Raw genomic sequence first — 16,403 nt, 5'->3', positions numbered from 1 at the left:
CAGTCAAGCAAAGAGCCGTGCAGACTCGGGATCTCCATATTCAATAAAACTTACTTAAGAGCCGCTAGTCAAGCCGGCCTGGCCGAAACCCGGACCCAGCCTCTCGGCTACCTCTAAAACCCGGGAAAGGAAGTCCCGGCAGGCCCGGAGCGGCCCGCGGTGGGCTCTGGCCGGCTCGCACTCTGGGCATGCGCAGGGGGTGGACCGCCCGGCGGCTCCCGGTGCCGTGACGAGCCCGGAAGCGCCTGCGCGCGCCCCTCCGCGCGAGAACTAGTTTTGTTCCGTGTCCTCGGGACTGGAGCCCTTCGGAGAGAACCCCCGGCAGGACCAACCCGACCCCCGCCAGCACCGCGGCAATGTCCAGCAACAGTTTTGCGTACACTGAGCAGTCCGGAGGAGGGGAAACGGCGGAGCTGGGTCAGGAGGCGACCTCGACCATTTCCCCCTCCGGCGCCTTTGGCCTCTTTAGCAGCGATTTGAAGAAGTGAGGAGAAAGGTTTGGGTAGAGGGGAAGGGTGGAGGAGCCCAGGACCCTGGAGGAGCGGGCGCCTGGCCCTGGCTGCCAGGAGAGAGCCGGGGTCTCCCCGAGTCTGGGTCGGGATTGTTTCCTGTTGGTGGGTGGGGTTGGGTCAGTTGGGGTGGTGGGAGATGTTGGGGCGATTGGGGTGCGTGGGTATAGGCGTCTCTGCTAGTTTTCAAACTTCAGTGAAGAAAGAACCAGTTGGTGAGCGTAGGTCACACCCCTAGAACCGCTGAGTTGGTCCTCTCTGGGTCATGAGTCTGAATTTTGAACATACACTTCTAGTTAATTTAATGTCTGTAGGATCTGAGATGGAGAAAAATCGCTTATTTAGGGCGAAGAGAGTGTTTGGGTGACTGAGAGTGTGAGTGTGAGTATTGCTTATGAGAAACTATTCCGTGACCCTGGAATGTAAGGGGCAAAGAGGTGGTTTTAGGCTCTTTATGAATGTACAAACTGATTAAGGCCTCCGTTCGTATTCTTAGGTAATATCTTTTGCACTACAAATGAAAAACTCTAATCCAGAACAAAATAAGATTATGAGTAGAGGATGATTAAAAAGACTGTTATAATGAACACATCGTAAATTAAAAAATGTAAATTTTGCGAAAGAACACTAAACAGTGTTCACTTAGTTCTGTAAAAATTTAGTTAAGAGTTTATTTTAAGCACCACCCAGAAGTGAACCTCCCTTCCCCATTTTTAAATTTAGGAACGGAGTGGGTTTAAACTTTCAAAATCCTAAATTTGTTTAGATCTTATTGTAATCACTCTTACTTTTTTCTTATTTTTAATCTCTCAGTACTCAACAATATGGTCACATAGTCGGTTGTCACTGGAATGCTAAATTAAGGTAAAGCAGCTGTGCTGGTAGCTTTGCAGGCGGCAGAAGGGTATAATTAAAATTTAACTTAAATTTTAACTAAAGGTACTCTGGGAAGTGCTGGCAATTGAAACTGGAATTAAATTTTGACTGCATTAAGATGATTGAAATCTTATTATGCAAGTATGTAAAATTCAGTCTTTTTCTTTACATTATTCCTAGTTTAGAAAAGTTTAAAAGTAATAAAACTCATTTCATTTTTCTTTCTGTGCATTTAGATGATTGATTAGCAATTAATCTAACAGGGAGCTTATTATAAGTCTATATTTCTAGTAACAAAATGTTTTAGCTGTTGAATTAGCCTATCAATCTGCATTGATCTATTTTGCATGTGATTTGCTTATAATTTATTTACTTTTGTGGTTTGTCAACATCTCAGATGTTTTTCTTTTAGATTTTATCAGATTTGGGCCTGATTTGAAAAGATGCATGGCTTTGACCAGGGTTCTTGAGGTTAGATTTGAAATAAAAAGAGCTGACATTTATTGAGTGCTTGTTGTGCACACCTCTGAACATTTATTATCATATTCAATCTTTTTTCTTTTGTGGTGCTGGATATTGAATCCAGGGACTTGCACATGCATGTGCCCTGCCACTGAGCTACATCCTAGCTCTTCAATCTTTTTAACAACCTATGAGTGGTTACCAGATACTTCTCTCATTTCACTTTATACGTGAGGAAATTGGAGCACAATGGTTAATTTGTCCAAGATCACAGAGCTTCCTGAATTTGAACACAGACATTCTAATCTAAGTCTATTCTCTAAAGTGCTTGGAGATGCTACTAACTACTTGAAATTTATGGAATGCATATAATCTCTAAAGGTTTAAAACTTACCATAGCTGTATAACCTTAATCTTCCAGGAATTAGAAACATTTTGACCATTGAGCTGCAATCTAATGGAGTTGTACAAGAAACAAGAAGATTCCTGTTCTGGAAGTGATTCTTTATCTCTCTTGAATATACATACCCTCATTTATAAAATTATGATACTACTTCCCTTTCAAAAATCAAATGACAGAACATATAAGAAAAACTGCTTTATTTGTTCTAATTTTTAATGTATTACATTGAAATAGTTTCAAGTTTTTAAAAAAGTTGCAACTGTAGTACTGGAAAACTACCCTTCAAGGAGATTCACCAGATTTTAAAAGGTTGCTACACTGCTTTCAATTTCTCCCTTCCTTCCTCTCTTTTTCCCAGTACATGCATACAAACACTTACATTCTTATTATTGTCTTCTGAATCATTGCAGAGTTGTATTTCATGTCTCTTTACCATTAGAACTTTACAATGTATTTTTTTAAGAACAAAAATATTCTCACACACCCATGGTACTAATATATTCGGGAAATTTAACATTGGTTTACAAACTGTACTATGTAATCCAATTTTGTCATTTCTCCCAATAGCTTTTTTTTCCCTTTGGTATAGGATCCAGTCCAGAATCATATACCATCTCATTCGTTGTCAAGCTCTTAATCTCCCTTAATGTGGACTATTTCCTTAGCCTTTCTGTGTCTCTCATGATCTTGACATGTTTAAAGAATACAAGCCTATTATTTTATAGCATGCGAATCAATTTGGGTTTGCTGGTGCTTCCTCATGTTTAGATTTGGGTTGTATGCCTCTGGCTGAAATTCTACCACAGGTGGTTTGTCTTCAAACTACTACAGCTGAAGACAGAGGATACCTATCTTCATGTTGTTAATTTTCCCAGTCAAGGACTTATCCAATGTTTCTACTGTATCATTACTATTTTTCCCCAAGTCTCCTTATGGGAAGATATTTTGAGACCATACAGATGTCTTGCTTCTTATTAAATTCATCTCTCCTGTGTTCAGCCACCATTGTTGAATGTTCTGAACAAGGCTTTTCCACAATGGCTGCAATATATGGATGTTCCCACTCCCCAATTCCCTCCATTGCTGTGCTCTTTGACCTCATGTCCTTGAGCGCTGTATTCTGTTCCTTCGCTAATCATGTCAACCATACCTGGTCACTTCCTAGTCACAGTATTACTGATTTCTTTTTTGGGGGAGGGGGTGGGGCGGTGGGTGGGTACCAAGGATTGTACCTGGGGTGCTTAACTACTGAGCCACATCCTCAGCCCTTTTTAAAATTTTTTATTTGGAGACAGGGTCTTGCCAAGTTACTTAGGGCCTTGCTGAGTTGCTAAGTCTGGCTTTGAACTTGCAATCCTCCTGCCTCAGCCTCCTGAGATGCTGGGTTTTACAGGCATGTGTCACTGTGCCCAGCTGACTTTTGTTTTCTGGATTTATCAGTTTTATTTATCTTCTCCCACCTTAAAAAAAAAACAGAATTAGGGAGAATTAAATGATTTTATGAAAGTGGATCCCATACATCATTTATTGGTTAGTCAATTCCATGTAATAGTAAATAATAATCTTATTGGTTTATTTCATCATTTTAAATGTGTTAGGCTATTGGCTTCAGGTTTTTAAATTTCTTCAATTTAAATGTGATGAACTTACTTTTCATATTCCTTTCTTTTTAGAATGTTCTAAACTTTTATTCCTTTTAGTTTTTCCTAAGTTATTTTCCTTCTCTGTCTTAAAAAAGAACCTCTTATCTTAAGCCATTTGGGGTATGTGTATAATTTAAAAAATAATTTTAATTCTTTGTGAATTAAACATTTAATTAGGAAATAATTTCTGGAAAGAAACAGATTAGTTTTTTTAGCAATAATAAAATTATTGAATTTCTCTTTTTTATTTAACTCATTTTTAAAGTTCATTATTTAAAAATTTTTGATTAATATGTAATAATTTACATATGGGGTACAGTGTGATATTTCAACACATTATGTACTGATCACATCAGTTAATTAGCACTTCCATCTCCTTATCATTTTTTTATGTTTAGAGTCATCAAGCTTCTCTCTTCTAGTTATTCATAAATTATATAATAGTTTATTGTGAACTGTAATCAGCTCACCATGCTGTGGAACACTAGAATTTATACCGCTTACCTGCTGTGTTTTGGTACTCATTATCCAGCTTTCCTCTGCCCCTCAATTCAACAGGAAAATACAATGAATATAAATGTGTAATGCACCTAATGCCATTGTGTCCAATTTTATAAATTTTATTGTAATAAATCTTTTCTTTTGAGAGCATCTTGTTGTAGTAGGGTACTGGAACTAGAGTCAGAAGGCCTCGATTTAAGTTAATGTTTTCTACTTGTAGTAGTGTTTCCTTGTTCAGTTTGCTTCATTTCCTCAGGCTAGTTTCCTTGTTTCTAGAAAGGGTCTGATAATACTTACCTATTTAGTGAAGTTCTTGTAAGATGGTGCACTTGGAGATGATTTCTAAACTAGAATATTAACTAACTATGAAAAAATTGGGGAAAGTTTCACTGAGGGTGATATTTTAGATACTAAAGCTAAGAAGACTTTTTCACATGGAGGAAAATAATGTTGAAATTAGGAGAGTTGCAAAAGAAAGTGCAAGTTCAAATGAAATGGAGATTTAGATCTTGAAATTTAGGATAGCAGGTGAAAATTAAAGCATGGAATGGATGGACTCACCAGGGAGAACTTGCTAGAAGGTAAAATAGTCTAGATAAAACCCGTGTAACTTGAATGGAAGAACTAGGAAAGAGCCAGTACTCAGGGTTAGGAAGTTAAAAGAAGGCATTTAAAAAAAAAAAAAAAAAAGGAAAAAAGAAAAAGGAAAAAAAGAAGCTAAATGGTCAGTTGTGTCAGGAGTTGTAAAATGAAGGTAAATAGAATGAAGGGTAAAAGGGCTCTTGGGTTTAACAATAAAAAGATTAGCAAACAGTTATTTAGCAGTGCAGTACCTCTGAAACTCCTTAAAAAGTAGCATTTTTATTTCATGCTGAAATTGGAACGGATTTTTCTGTTGTTGTTGTTGTTTTTGTGGTGCTGGGGATTGACCATAGGGCCTTGTGCATGCGAGGCAAGCACTCTACCAACTGAGCTATATAGCCCCAGCTGGATTTTTTATTTGTTTTGATATACAGATCTGGTTTAGACACAAAGGGCTGTATGCTTTTCTAGATATATCAGTATATTTTCATTGCAATAATAAAATCTAACATTTTTAAATTGAAATTTTATTTATTATCAACTTTACAATATCAGCCTTGAAAATTCCTTCATTACCATTAGCCTTTAGTACCACTATTTCTCAGTGGAGTCCAATAGAAAGATTCCATGTATTTGTGGTTTATGCAATTACAGCAACTCTAACTTTATTACTTTATCTCTCAAGAAAGTATATAGGGTCTGGGGTTGTAGTTCAGTGGTAGAGCGCTTGCCTAGCATGTGTGAGGAACTGGGTTCAATCCTCAGTACCACATAAAAATAAATAAACTAAAGGTAGTATGTCCATCTGCACCTAAAAAAAAAAAAAAAAAAAAAAAAAAAGATTAAAAAAAAAAAGAAGGCATATAGAAGTGCAGCTAAGTGACATTAGCCCATTTAGAGGATGTTCTTGAATATTCTTTATTTACAAGAAAGATAAAATAGGTTCAGGTTATCTGTACTTTATTAATAGTAATACATTATTTTTGACATACTTCAAAGAGTCATTGTGTTTCTTGAGGTTCTAAACTTTTTTGTGTGATTGTTCCCATTTTAATTGATTTTTAATTTTAATTAGGATCCATATCATGTTATTTTTTCATTTGACATTTCTTTGTGGTTTCAGGTTGTTCAGTTTGCTTTATTTTCTTTTTATCTCAGTGTTTCTCATTGATGCCTTCACCTATTGAGTTATTCTGTTTCCTTAAGGTTGGCTAATTAATGAAAATTTGCTGAATATTCATGTAGAGAAATATCTTTTTCACACATTCTCTTAATACTAATGGTGTAGTATATGTGAAGGTGACTAGGAAAGTATTTGGCTTATAATTTTGCTTGATTTTTAGGTCCTTTTACTTCATTTATATTCCAGCACATTTACTGTCTAGGCCAATGTTGTTAAAAATTGAAAGTTGGGGTTATAGTTCAGTGGAAGAGCTTGTGGTTAGCATGCACAAGGTCCTGGTTTTAATCCCCATTATCTCCAGAAGTTAAAAAACAAACAAAGGGGGGCTGGGGAGATAGCTCAGTTGGTAGAGTGCTTGCCTTGTAAGCACAAGGCCCTGAGTTCGATCCCCAGCACCCAAAAAAGAAAAAAAAAAAAAACAAACAAACGAAAACCAAAGCAATACTGATTCAATGGAAGTAAACCTGTCTGGTACAGAAGGAAAACCTAGTCTGATATCCTGTTGTATAATATTATACCACCACCTTGCAGTTAATTATATACAGGTCCAGAAGTTATAAGTGTGCTCTAAAGAAGCACAAGTTCCTTTTAATTGTGATCAGCTGTCCAGGGTTGCAGGTATGAAAATACATGCCACCATTGATTTCTGTAGATACTGTTGTATGTGTGATCATCTTTAAATTTCAAAGATTTAAATCCCTTGAGTTCTAGTAACTTCAGTTTTGGTAACTGGTCTGTCTTATTAATTGTTTAACTATTTGAAATTTATGTTTACTAGATCTAGATCTGGATATCATATTTGCTTGCTGTATTTTTAGTTGGATCCAACCTTTTTATTTACAAAGGTGTCATTTTATATTAAGCAATTTTAATGTTTACTTGATCTTTTGCTAAGTAAATGTTAACATTTGTTCCAAGAAAGCTGTTAACAAAAGAAATACCTGTATTCTGATATCTGTAGTACATTCCTAAGTAGGTGATTTAGGATTGTCATTTCAGTAATACACTAGGATTCCATTTATAAGATGATTCTATCCTTGAAATATACTTCAAATTAAATAAGATTTGACTATTTATTTGATGAAATATGCCTGTAAGCAGAGTTCTGTTTTTCAGAATGTTTCATTTTATTTTGCTTTCCTTGCATTTCTTATTTGAGGAGAGTCAGTTCTTACTTTACATTTTGTTTAAATAAATATTCTGCCAAGAAAATATTCATCTCTGATGTATGATATTTTTAAGATCACTGAAATATCTGGAAATTTGAAATGCTTAAGTTTCCAGCCTTGAAATTAAATCACAAGATGTGAGATACTATGTTATTTTAAAAAATTTAGAATTTAGAGCAATATTACTACAACTGAATGATTAAAGTAAAAAAGCAGACAGATGGTTTGTTGAAATGTTTTTTTTTTACTGCAGGAAAGTTGCAAACTCTCATAGGATAACAAATGTATTACAGTGAAATAATTTGACAGTATTACATTTGGGAATATAAATGAACTACTGACAAAAACAAATTGCCTGCAGTCCAGATTCAAAATTTAAAGTGAAGACACCAAAGTAGGATAATCAGGAAGGAAATAATTTTCCTGTATTTCATATTATGAATAATATTGGTTGTGCACTTAGGGAAGACTTTAGCATATCAGCTGGAAATAGTTCATAGATCTATGAAAAGGAACAATTTATAGTCAGTGTCTGCTCATTTATGGACTGACTATTTGTATTACTGATAGTAGCCAATGCCCTAATTGAAGGCCAGTATCTAATCCTTTAGTCAAGTGAACTGGCTTGGCAACTGGACAAGAGACTTGAGAATTTGGCTGGTTCCACAATCCTGGGTTGGCAGAATATGTATGCATCACCTAGTTTTCCTCTTTAATGGACTTTCTCCAAGTTTCTTAAAACCTAGATTAAGAATATAGTCATGAAGGATGGGGAGGAAATTAGAATGTGAGGGCAAAGAGGTCAGGAGCAGAGAGGAAGGTGGAGGCCAGATTATGTATTGCCTTGTAAGGATTTTTGATTTTACTCTGAGAAGTGAAGCCGTTGGAGAGTTTTAAGCAATGGGCATTTAAAATGTGATCAGTAACTATTAAGTTCCAGTTGTATGCCATACATATTTCAAGAACTTTATATATTATACAAGTAATTGATTCACCAAAGGGGAATGCCTCCTACATGGTAGGCACTGTCTCTCACTCACCTTCCATCCTCCCTCCCAATACTGGGGATTAAACCCAGGATCATGTTCATGTTTGGCAAGCATGCTACTGCTGAGCTACATCCTGCAGCCCTTTTCATTTTATTTTGAGGGAGGGTTTGGCTGTGTTGCCCAGGCTGTCCTGGAACATGTGGTTCTCCTACCTCAGCCTCCTGAGTAGCTGGGATTACAGGTGTGCGCACCACTGTGCCTGGTTTAGGCACTTTTCTTAATGGTGGGGACTAAGTAGTGGAAAGCTGTTTTCTTGGAGTTTATATTCTAGTGTGATGGAGACACGCAATAAAAAAAGTCAGTATGTGGTCCTTCAATGATAAGGAATGCTATTGAGAAAAATAAAGTGCAGGAGATGGGGTGGGGAAGGGGAAGAAGTAAGATAGGCATCAGGGTGGAGATTGGGTTGGAGTTTGCAATAGCAGCATCAGGGAAATATTCTTGAGAGGTTGCTAGTGGCTCACATACCTGAAGGAGATAAGGGAGTGACCTGCAAATGTCTGGGGAAGAGTGTTCATTCAAGAGGAATAACAAGTGCTTAAGGAGGCAGGAGAATTTCTGACCTGTATGAGGATCACCAAAGACACCAGTGTGGCTGGAGTAAACAAAGAGTGGGACATCAATATAAAATGAGGTCAGAGAGGTAGGGGAGGGGTAGAAGGTAGGGGCCAGATTGTGCAGGCCTTATACATCAGTGTAAGGACTTTGATTTTACCCTTAGTGGGAAGGGGTACCATTGGAGAGTTTGAGAAGTGTGTGACCCAATTTACCTTTTAAAAGGACCACTTAGCTTCCTGAACTAGGAGTAGACTGTAGACCTGAGGCAGAGAGACCAGCAAAGAGACTATTGAAGTAGCATAGACCAGAAGATATTGACTAGACTGTATTGATGGTACTGGAGAGAAGTGATTGAGCTTTAGGTATGTATTGAAGGTAGAACCAACAAGATTTACTGATGATTTGGATGTGATGTATGTGTAAGAGAATAAGATATCAAGAATGGACACAGTCTTTTCCTATATAGCTGGAAGTTTGGAATTACTGTTTACTAAAATGAAGAAGATTGTACAAAGAGAAAGCTTTTAAAGGGAGAAGGGGGTCAGAAGCTTGGGCATGTTAAATTTGAGATGGTTTTAGGCAGCCAATTGGAGATTTAAATAGGCAGTAGGATATATGGGTCTGGAGCTTATGGGAGGAGTTAGGTTAGAGATAATAAATTTGGAAATCATCAGGTTATAGATGGTAGTAAATACCATGAGATGGGATGAGATACTAAGAGAGAATGTAGAAAGAGAAGTACTCAGAGTATTAAGCTCTGGGGCATTCCTGGAGTGATTGGGTCAGATAAGATGATTATTGAGAAGTGAATTAGAATTTGTCAATGTGGAAGACTTGGTAACCTTGACAGGTATTTTAGGTGTAGTGTGGGGCTGAAATCCTGATGAGTGGATTCAAGAAAGAAAGGTTAAAAAAAAAAAAAAGGAATTGGGAGCAAAGAAATGGAACTGTAACTGGAGCGGAATGTTAATGTCAGATGATTTTTTTTCAGTTGGGAGAAATTATATTAACCAACTGATATAGAGGAAGAAAAATTGATGCAACAGAGAGCGAAGGAGAATCACTGGAATAATACCTTCTTTCCTTATAGAATATTTAGCAAATACAAATCAGTCAAAAAATAACCGTCTGAGAGGGAATCTGTTAACATGATAGAGCTTTTCATCTTTTTTTCATGTATAGTCATAAATTACTTAATGATGGGGTTGTGTTCTGAGAAATATACTTGATGTGCAAACATCATAGGATGTACTTAAACTAAGACACTATGACATCACTGGGCAATATATTCTTATGGATCATTGTTATACAAGGTCCATCATCATTGACTGAAATGTCATTACACAGCACATGACTGATCTATACAGTACATATATGTTTTTTTTTTTTTTTAAAGCAAAGGTGTTTTTTGTAGTGTAATATGACATCATAATTTGTTTTTTTTCATTTACTGATTTATGTCACCTCTTCATTTCTTAAAGTGGTAGTCCTTTTAGGAAAAATTATAATTAAGCTACTATCTTGGGAGAAACACTAAACTATGAGGAAAGTTAAATAACTATGGTATACAAATGAGGTTTTAGCTAAAGGTTTTAAATAATGTATGTAATGAAACCTTATTAATTATGAAGTACATAAATAAGGGGAATACAAAAAAAGAATAAATACTACTGATGTTAGATGGTAACTCTAATGAGTACTTTCCACACATATCTGTCTGTACCTGGCAGAGGGAATAACACATACAAAGGTTTGGAGCTGTCCTATTTCAGTACAGTAGCCAGTAGCCAAATGTAACTATTGAAATTAAATTTGATTAAAATAAAAAATTCATCTTCTCAGTCAGATTAGTTACATTTCATGGGTTTAGTGTAACTAGCAGTTACTCTATTGAATGGTGTAGATGAAGAATCTTTCCGCTAACACAGAACATTCTGTTGGATATTGCTGATTTATAGGGAAGGATTTAGGACTTATTTGGGGAACAGGAAAAAGTTCAGAGCAGAGTTAGAAGAAGTGAGGGACTGGTGAAAGATGGCTAAGAGTAATCAGGGTCTGTATTCTGAATGGACTTGCATACTATGCTAAGAAATTTGGACTCTGTCATGAAGGTTTGCAAAGTAAGGAGCTACCCAAGGATTTTGAGTATGGAGCACCGTAGTAAAGTTCATGTTTTAGAAAGATTTTTCTGGCAGTACCTAGGTTTTGGGTTGGATAAAAATTTTGAATTGGACAAAATAGAAGTATGAGGTGGTAGGATTCTGTGATATTGAAAAAACAAGGTATAGCAAGTTTGGTGTGAGGAAGGAAAGTATTGTGTTCTGTTTTGGATGTGTTAATTGAATTGATGGTTGGGCATCCATAGAGCAGTGAAATTGATAGATGTAGTACTCAGGAGAGAGACCTACTATGCTGGTGGTACAGATTTGAGAGTCATCATCTGATAGGTGATATTGGAATTCATTGAACAAAGAGTATGTGGTTTGTGAGGAGAAGGCCATTGAAGAATCTTAGTGAAGTCAACATTGAGGGAAGTGGAGAATTGGAGCTCACTTAGAAGACTGAGAAGAGAGTGCAGTTTGGGGAAACCATGAAAGTTGACTGTACAGTTTTTGCGTTATATTTAAGATTTGGGAAAGGGTGCAACCTGTTTCTTATATCATTAGGAGGAAGATGGCAGATAAGTAAATGGTTTATTGTGGTTTGTTGAAGCCATATGGCATGATGGTTAGGCACACCTACTCTGGAGCTCTCTGCCTGAGAGTGAAAATTTGTCACAGATTTATTAATAGCCTGTGGCCATTCTCTGCCCTTGGTTTCTATATCTGTAAATTGGGGATAAGGATGATAATAGTACTGACACTCACTGAATAATGGTGAGGATTAAAAGATTTAATACACGTAAACAGTTACTAGTGTCTGATACTTAACACAGTATTTGTTATTACCATTGTAAAACCATTAAGACCAGTTGAAGTCTTTTAAAATTGGTTTTGCTTTTAGTACAATGTATATTTTCAGCTATTATGATTTTAGAATCATTGCTAATTTTCACATTAACCATTGCTTTATATTTTTAATTTTCAAATTGTTAAATTTTATGTTTGTTTTTCTGAACCATATTTCACAAGCATTTGAAACAACTAAATTATATAAAATATATTTTTATGTGACTACATAAAAATAATTGTAGTTAATGGAACTAAATGTATTCTGTGTGGTGATCGAGGATTTGGGAACAGGGATTATAGTACAAGGCAGTAACAAGTTGTATCTGTTTTTAACTTTTTATTTAACTTTCAGCCTTGCTTGTGAGCTATTCTATTGCTTTGAAGCAGTCTATTTAATTTAATTTTTTTCCATTGAGCATATTCATTTGGATTTTTTAAAATTTGTTTTTAGGTTACATGACAGTATAGTATACTTTGACATATCATGCATATATGGAATATAACATTCTAATTAGGATCCCATTCTTGTGGTTGTACATAATGTGGAGTTTCACTGGTTGTTTATTCATATATAAGAAAGTTATGTCTGATTCTTTCTACTGTTTTTTCTATTCCCTTCCTCTTCCCTTCCCTTCATTCCCCTTTGTCTAATCCAGTGAACTTCTATTCTTCCCTCCCTCCACCCCCAGTCTATTTTATTTTATTTCTTGGGTAATGGGGATTGAATCCAGGTTCTCACACATACTAGGCAAGCACTCTGCCACTGAAGCTGTCAATTCTTGGTGAAGGAGCTAATTTCTCATTTTCCCCAAAAGAACAGGAACTTATGTTGCTTTAACAGAAATCAAAAGAGAGTTTCTGGAAGGAGTTAAGTGGTCAGCAGTGCCAACTCCTGATAAGTAATCGAGTAATATAAGATTAGAGGAAGTGTTTATTGGATTTAGTGACAAGGCAATTGTTGGTGACCCTGGTTGTGGTGACAGCAGTGGCAGAGAATATTAAATTTGGAAATCAGATTGCAATGGATTGATACATGGGCAAGAAGTGAGTAAAAGAAGATGACTTATCCAAAGAACTTTGACTTTCAGGAGGAGAAAGGATGGTAATTATAGGGAGATTGAGAGTCTTAAGAAGTCTCCCCTTACCCATGGATTTAAGTTAAGTTGACATCCTTTTTAAAATAGTTAATTTATTTTTATTGGTGTTTTATAATTATGCATAATAGTGGGATTCATTATGCCATATTCATATATGTACATAACAGTTGGATCACTCATTCCCCAGTGCCTTCCCTCTCTCTCTCCTCCCCTGCTTTAATTGCATTTCTCTGCTCATCTCCCTTCTATTACTAGGAAGCTATTTTTTTGAGGAATGGAAAGTGTTGATAATGCTTAAGTGTTGATTGGAAGAAGGCAGTAAAGAAGGGTGTGGAAAATACAGGAGAAGGTGATTCAGGGCACACAGTAAAAGAGGAAAGGATGCATTTGAAGGCTTGGTAATTTATCGTCTGCAAATGAGAGGGGAAAACAGTTAGAGCATCTCTTGAGAGTGGGAGAGGGAAGTGACTGGGATAAAAGTTTGAGAAGTTTAAAGTAGCTGCTAAGACAATTGGAGGTCCTGTTGACAAAACCAGGAAGAATTGGATGATCTTGAGGGCTTGCCTAGTTGAGATCACAGACTGCTGATTTCTGTTGTCAACAATCTAATCTTTTTTTTCTAGGAGTGTTTAGCAATCCTGCACAGATGTGAAGAAAATGGTCAGTTTGTGATAGGGGACTTAGGTTTTGATAGGTGGGTGCTGTGAATGACAGTTTAGCAAAGAGTTTTGGGATATTGGTAAGAAAGATGTCGAACTAATTAAACATGGTATCCAAGCTTGAGTGAGAAAAAAGTAAAGTAGTAGGAAATTTACTGGGGAAAAAAAAAATAGGGGACCAGAAGTCTCTCAGAAGCCAAAGGAGCAGCAGCAGTAGTTGGAGTGATTGAGTGAGAGACAAGACACAGTGACAGAAAAAGTCATATGAGTTTAGTATTTTAGGATTGAGTAATTTTGGGTGTTTACAAGGTTTAGGGTATAACTGGGAGTGAACAACTGAAAGTTGCTTTTAAGAGAGAATCAAGCTGATTAGGTCAAGGAACTTAGAAATCAGGGTTCTAATTATTTCTTTTGACATAACTCATCCGTCCACTTTTTGTCTTTTTTTTTTAGAGTAGCAGAGATTGAACCCAGGGACATGCTACCACTGACCTTACTTATTTGGTTTTATTTTTGAGACAGTGTCCAAATAAGTTTCCGAGGCTGGTCTTGAAACTGCATTCCTCCTGCCTCAGCCTCCCACGTTACTGGGATTACAGGCATGCACCTCCACTCCTGGTGGTATTTTTATTTTCATTGTTTTTCTGTCTTTCCTCTCATATGCCTCAAGAACTCATAGTGTTACAGCAACAAGTTAGTTCTGTTTTCTGTCCTTCCTTCTGAACTTTGGTGGGAGAATCAAGGGTAAATTTTGTCTGTTTAAATCCACTATTGTTCCTAGACTTGAGCCTCTTTTCTCCTTTCCTTAAACCTCACTATCCCCAATCCCTGTGGTGCTAGGGATTGAACCTGGGACTTTATGCATGCTAGGCAAGCACTTTATAACTGCCTACATCCTCAATGAGAAACATTCTCAGTCAGATATCACTCTTTAACGATCTCTAGGTCTCACTTAACCCAGCCTATGTCAGCTTAGTTTGCACCAAATATTTTTCTGTTCACTTTTGTTATGAATATGAACTCCAGTTATTCAACCAGAAATGAGTCATATTAGCTCTAAATATCTTTTTATATGGGTGGCCTCTTCATCCCATCTAATACCATATCTTATTGCTTTCCCATCCAAATCTCTCAGGTTCATTCTTTATGGATCCTACTTCAACTTTTATAGGGCTCCATGCGTACATACTTTTTTTTTAAGTACTTAATATGATCCAAAGTGTACGGTTGCCTAGAGGGTCTCTTTTAAAATAGAGAAGTTGTCTGAATTCATGGAGGCTGTTTCTTCATGCTTTCCTGGCTTTGGAATTCTAAGGCTTTTATATTTGTTCTTTGAAAAGAGTCATATTTTCACAGATCAATTTGCAGAACATATTCATGTACTTTCTCAGTTGAGATTAACAGTGTCAAATGGAGTAAGGGGTACTACAACATTTGGAAGAAGGAAGTTGTCACTGAAAGCTGGAGGTGCTAGGGAAGTTGGACTTTGATTTAGACCTTGACGTAAAAAGATTAGGAAAGGCTGAAGGGTTTTCTTGGTGGGAAAAAAACAAGGCTGAAGGTAAAATATTCTGCAACAGTGAATAACTAGTTTGGATAAAGAAGAGAGTTCTTAGAAAGGAGCAGTGGAACCTGAGATTCAAGAGGTAGTTATTAAAGTCTGAAGAAAATTGAACTTTAACTTCCATTCTAAGAGTAGGAATTGATGATTACAAATGATTATTGCAGTGATATTTTGGAAAGACTAATTAGATATTGAATGGGGGAAAGATTTGAGAAAAGAGATTGGAGAGAGCATAACTACAAAGAAGAATGTTAGAAAAAACTATCAGGTAACATGATAATGGTTTGTATTCTCTTTTTTTTGTATTTTTATTTTTTTTATTGTAAACAAATGGGATACATGTTGTTTCTGTTTGTACATGCAGTAACAGCATACCATTTGTGTAATCATACGTTTACATAGGGTAATGATGTTTGAATCATTGTTTTTTCTTCCACCCCCACCCCTCCCACCTCTCTTTTCCCACTATACAGTCCCTCCTTCCTCCATTCTTGCACCCCTCCCACCCCCCATTATGTGTCATCATCTGCTTATCAGTGAGATCATTTGTCCTTTGGATTTTTGAGATTAGCTTATCTCACAGCATGATGTTCTCCAATTTCATCCATTTACCTGCAAATGCCATAATTTTATTATTCTTTATAGCTGAGTAATATTCCATATATATATACACACACCACAGTTTCTTTATCCATTCATCAATTGAAGGACATCTAGGTTGGTTCCACAGTCTGGCTATTGTGAATTGAGCAGCTATGAACATTGATGTGGCTGTATCTCTGAAGTATGCTGATTTTAAGTCCTTTGGGTATAGGCCAAGGAGTGGGATAGCTGGGTCAAATGGTGTTTCCATTCCAAGTTTTCTAAGGAGTCTCCACACTGCTTTCCAGAGTGGCTGCACTAATTTGCAGCCCCACCAGCAATGTATGAGTGTACCTTTTTCCCCACATCCTCTCCAACACCTATTGTATTCTTTTTTTAAGTGGATGTGATGAGGAAGGAAAGTGAGCAGCATTTCAAAAGAGGATCTGTAGATCTTAATTACTCCAGATTTGGGTGAGGGACACTAGAAATGAATCAAGGCTTCAGGGCTTTAAGCCTAACTGGAAGAGTGTTAGTACTGTGGGCCAAGAGGGTATTTGGGAAGGTAGGAACACATTTTGGTTGGTGATGTTGGACTGTAGTTAAGAGAGCAGG

General features: G+C 36.7%; 1 protein-coding gene across 2 annotated transcripts in view; it reads left to right on the top strand.

Annotated features, from left to right (window-relative positions):
• The first annotated feature begins 203 nt into the window (after positions 1–203).
• Ap3b1 (adaptor related protein complex 3 subunit beta 1) overlaps positions 204–16,403 on the top strand; it is a 246,636-nt gene continuing 230,436 nt past the window's right edge. The window contains exon 1 of one of the 2 annotated variants that reach the window (XM_047555618.1): positions 204–484. In XM_047555618.1, coding sequence (XP_047411574.1) covers positions 357–484 — 128 coding nt within the window. In that variant the 5' untranslated portion in view covers positions 204–356. The remainder of the gene's footprint in view (positions 485–16,403) is intronic. The other variant, XM_047555616.1, reaches the window with a different exon arrangement.

This window comes from Sciurus carolinensis, chromosome 6 (assembly GCF_902686445.1).
Source record: "Sciurus carolinensis chromosome 6, mSciCar1.2, whole genome shotgun sequence".
NCBI classification, from domain to species: Eukaryota; Metazoa; Chordata; class Mammalia; order Rodentia; family Sciuridae; genus Sciurus; species Sciurus carolinensis.
This window is presented reverse-complemented; position numbering and strand designations above follow the sequence as displayed.